Source organism: Corylus avellana, chromosome ca3 (genome assembly GCF_901000735.1).
Source record: "Corylus avellana chromosome ca3, CavTom2PMs-1.0".
NCBI lineage: Eukaryota > Viridiplantae > Streptophyta > Magnoliopsida > Fagales > Betulaceae > Corylus > Corylus avellana.
The window spans coordinates 24,028,939-24,032,772 of NC_081543.1; the positions used below are offsets into that span (position 1 = coordinate 24,028,939).

General features: G+C 40.2%; 1 protein-coding gene across 1 annotated transcript in view; it reads left to right on the plus strand.

Annotated features, from left to right (window-relative positions):
• Positions 1–589: 589 nt before the first annotated feature.
• LOC132174295 (uncharacterized) overlaps positions 590–3,834 on the plus strand; it is a 3,675-nt gene continuing 430 nt past the window's right edge. The window contains exons 1-3 of the mRNA XM_059585974.1: positions 590–716; positions 1,456–1,759; positions 1,802–1,824. Of these exons, the coding sequence (XP_059441957.1) occupies positions 590–716; positions 1,456–1,759; positions 1,802–1,824 (454 nt within the window). The remainder of the gene's footprint in view (positions 717–1,455; positions 1,760–1,801; positions 1,825–3,834) is intronic.

Sequence of the window (3,834 nt, forward strand, 5' to 3'; positions counted from 1 at the left end):
TGGCAGAGAATTCGAGAATTCCAGCTTTGAAGATTTTTGTGCTTAACATGGTATCCAACAAGAATTCTCATCTCCCATAACTCCTCAAGAAAATGGGGTGGTCGAGTGATTCAAGAAATGGCTAGAGTCATTATACATGCTAAGAATATGGCCCAACATTTTTGGGGGGAAGCAGTCCATACTGCATGTCATATTATCAAGTGAGTATTTCTTAGGCCGACAACTGACAAGACACCGTATGAAGTATGGCTAGGCAAGAAGCTCACAATCAAATACTTTCGGCTGTTTGGAAGTACGTGCTATATTCTTTGTAACAGGAAGAACTTGGGGAAGTTTGATGCGAAGAGTGATGTAGGTATTTTTCTTGGATATTCCACCACAAGTTGAGCTAGTCAGGTGTATAACTTAAGAACCAAGACAGTGATGGAATTAGTTAATGTTGTCATAGATGGTGAAACTATTTCTGACCACATTAAGGAAGAAGAACCCCATGTTGAGGGGTAGGAAGCAGGCATTTCTGAAGAAACCCATGAACCTCCTAGTCAGAATGTCCTTGTAGTCAGTTCGACCATACCTCAAGGTGCAGAAGATGGAAACATGTGTTGGCCACCAGTTCCGAACATGGTATCCAACGGACCTTCCACCAGAGTTAAACTCAATCACCCTAGAGAAAATTTTCTGGGAGGATTCGATGAAGGTCTACGACTGTGAAACAGGTTGGTTAATCAAGTCTCTTATTCCTGTTACCTTTCTCAGTTTGAGCCATAGAAAGTTAATGAGGCATTAGAGGATGAAATTTGGGTTGCTTCTATGCATGATGAACTAAATCAGTTCATTCGGAATGATGTGTGGACTTTAGTTCCAAGGCCAAAAGATCAAAATATCATCGGTATCAAATGGATATTCAAGAATAAATCCGATGAGCATGGTACAGTGGTACGGAATAAGGCACGATTGATAGCTTAGGGATACACTCAAGTTGAAGGAGTGGACTTTGATGAGACATTTGCATCAGTAGCTAGATTGGAATCCATCAGAAGTTTGATGAGCATTTCATGTTAGCTCTAGCTTAAATTGTATCAGATGGACGTCAAAAGTGCTTTTCTCAATGGCATTCTTCAAGAAGAAGTGTATGTAGCACAACTAAGGGGCTTTCAACATCCTTAATATTCGGAACATGTTTACAAGCTGAAGAAGGCGCTATATGGATTGAAGCAAGCTTTGAGAGTGTGGTATGAGCGTCTCACGACATATGTTCTTGCACATGGCTTCATTTGAGGACATGCTAACCGTACTTTGTTCATCCGTGGGAAAGGTGACCAAAAATTGATTGCCCAAATATATGTTGATGACATTATTTTTGGCTCTACGGTCGACTCGTATGCTCATCAATGCTTCGAGGAAATGAAACAAGAGTCAAAATGAGTATGATTGGTGAGCTGACATACTTTTTAGGCTTCCAAGTCCAGCAATCCACTAAAGGTATTTTTGTGTCCCAACTGAAGTATGCCAAAGATCTTGTGAAAAGATTCGGTTTGGATGGAAAAAGTCATGCTCGCACACCCATGAGTACGAGTGTCAAGCTGAGTGCAAATGTGGTTGAGAAATCTGTTGAACAATCTTTGTACAGCAGAATGATAGGTTGCCTCCTCTACCTTACAGCTAGTTGGCCTGATATATCCTTCAGTGTGGGTGTCTGTGCGCGATTTCAAGCTAATCCCAAGGAATCCCATTTGACAGCCGTTAAACAGATCCTCAGGTATGTAAATGGCATTGTCAATTTTGGTATTTGTTTTTCTAGAAACACAAATCTTGATCTTGCAGGTTAGTCTGATGTCGATTGGGCCGAATGCAGATGATCGGAAGAGTACATCTAGCGGCTGTTTCGATGTGGGTACAAACTTGATCGCCTAGATGAGTAAGAAACAAAACTCCATCTCCCTCTCCACTGCTGAGGCTGAATATATAACTGTAGGCAAGGGTGGAGCCAGGATGTTCACTCGGGGGGGCAAAATTTTCTTTATGAAAAAAAATAAAATTAATTAAAAATATTAAAAAAATAATTAAATATAAAAAATCATGGCCAAAGGGTTGACAAGCTCCAATTTGTAGATATGATTTTTGGATTTGATCGCTATCACTAGAATAATAATCACAAATTTTTTTTCTTAAGAAAGGATCTCCTGGCAAATTTGCTAAATCTACTTCAACGCGAGCTCATTTAGAACTTGACAGGAGTTCAATAGAACCATTGTTTTTCTCCATAATCTCAAAAACTACAGTTATATATTTATACAATTAAAATATTATACAAAAACTATATAAATTCATAAATAATTTAATACAAAATCAATTATAAGAATAACAATATAAATATTAAAATAATTAGTTTAAAAGAACAATTTAAATCTAAATATAAAATTTAATTACATACGTCAATTTTTATGTTGGGGCTTGAATGCTTGAAATTGGGAAGTGAAAGAAAAAACGCAAAGGAAAAAAAATCCTTTAGCTTGACAATTCCTCTCCTTCACAGCTCCACTCCTTGGAATTAATTGATAATAGCTCTAAAAAAAAAAAAAACAAACAAACAAAACAAAAGCGTGTACTAAGCTTCGGTGTTGTGTAGTTCTAAAAAATCTTTGGGGAAACTTCAGCTTGCCCCCCTGAACTTCCAGCCAATTTGACAAAGCCCCCCCCACCTTTCAAATCTCTCACTTTGGACCCCTGAACTTCGATTTGCTTTCACTTTGGACGCCTCTGTTAGTTTTCACCGTTAAAGTCAAACAGTTTGATTTTTTTATGCCCATCATACCCTCATCCCAAAACTACACCGTTTTGGGCCTTAAAACTACAACATCCACCCAGCCCAAAATGACGTTGTTTTAGGCATTAAAATTATTATTATTTTTTTTTAAAAAAAAAAAGAAAAAGAAAAAGAAAAAGCAAATATTAAAAAAAAAGAAAAAAAAGAAGAAGACCAAAAATTAACTTCCTTGGTGAAATGTCAAAATAAACCACCCCATTTTGGCCAAAAGTGGTTCTCACTACGCTTAGTTCTGGCGGGTCCACCCCACGGGGCCAGGCGGTTTGGCCACCCCGGCAAGGTCAAAAGTGGGAGAGGTAAATTCACGGCCCCTGCGCGGTCGGGGTGGTTTCACCCCTACTGGCCACCCCCAAAAGCCCAAAAAAATTTGCACAGGAGAATGGGTTTGGGCTTTTGGGGACCACCCCCAAGGGCCTGGGGGTGGTTTCGGCCACCCTATATGGCCGGGGGTGGCCGAAACCACCCATAGCCCCTTGAGGGTGGTCTAGTCACCCCCAAAACACCTGATCCCCCCCCTCCTCCCTCTTGTTTTTTGGCCTTTTGGGGGTGGTTCGACTACCCCCAGATCGGCCAGGGGGTGGCTCCAAAAATGGCCAAAAATGGGGTGGTCAGGCCACCCCATTTTGGCCAAGGGGGTGGATGGAGCCACCATGATTTTGGTCTTTTATATATATATAATGCTCAAAACGACGTCGTTTTGGGTTGGGTGGTGATGTGTTTTTGGAGCCCAAAACGATGTAGTTTTGGTTGAGGGTATAATGGGCACAAAATGTCAAACCGTTTGAGTTTAACGGTGAAAACTAACAGAAGGGGGGAAAATGATAGAAATTGAAAGTTCAGGGGCGTAAAGTGAGAGAGTTTGAAGTTCAAGGGGTGTTTGTCAAATTGGCTGGAAGTTCGGAGGGGAAAACTGAAGTTTTCCTAAAATCTTTTTATCTCATTTTACATTGCACACTTGCACACTTGCTGACTTGCACGCATGCTTGTCTAGAAGACTAGAAACAAAT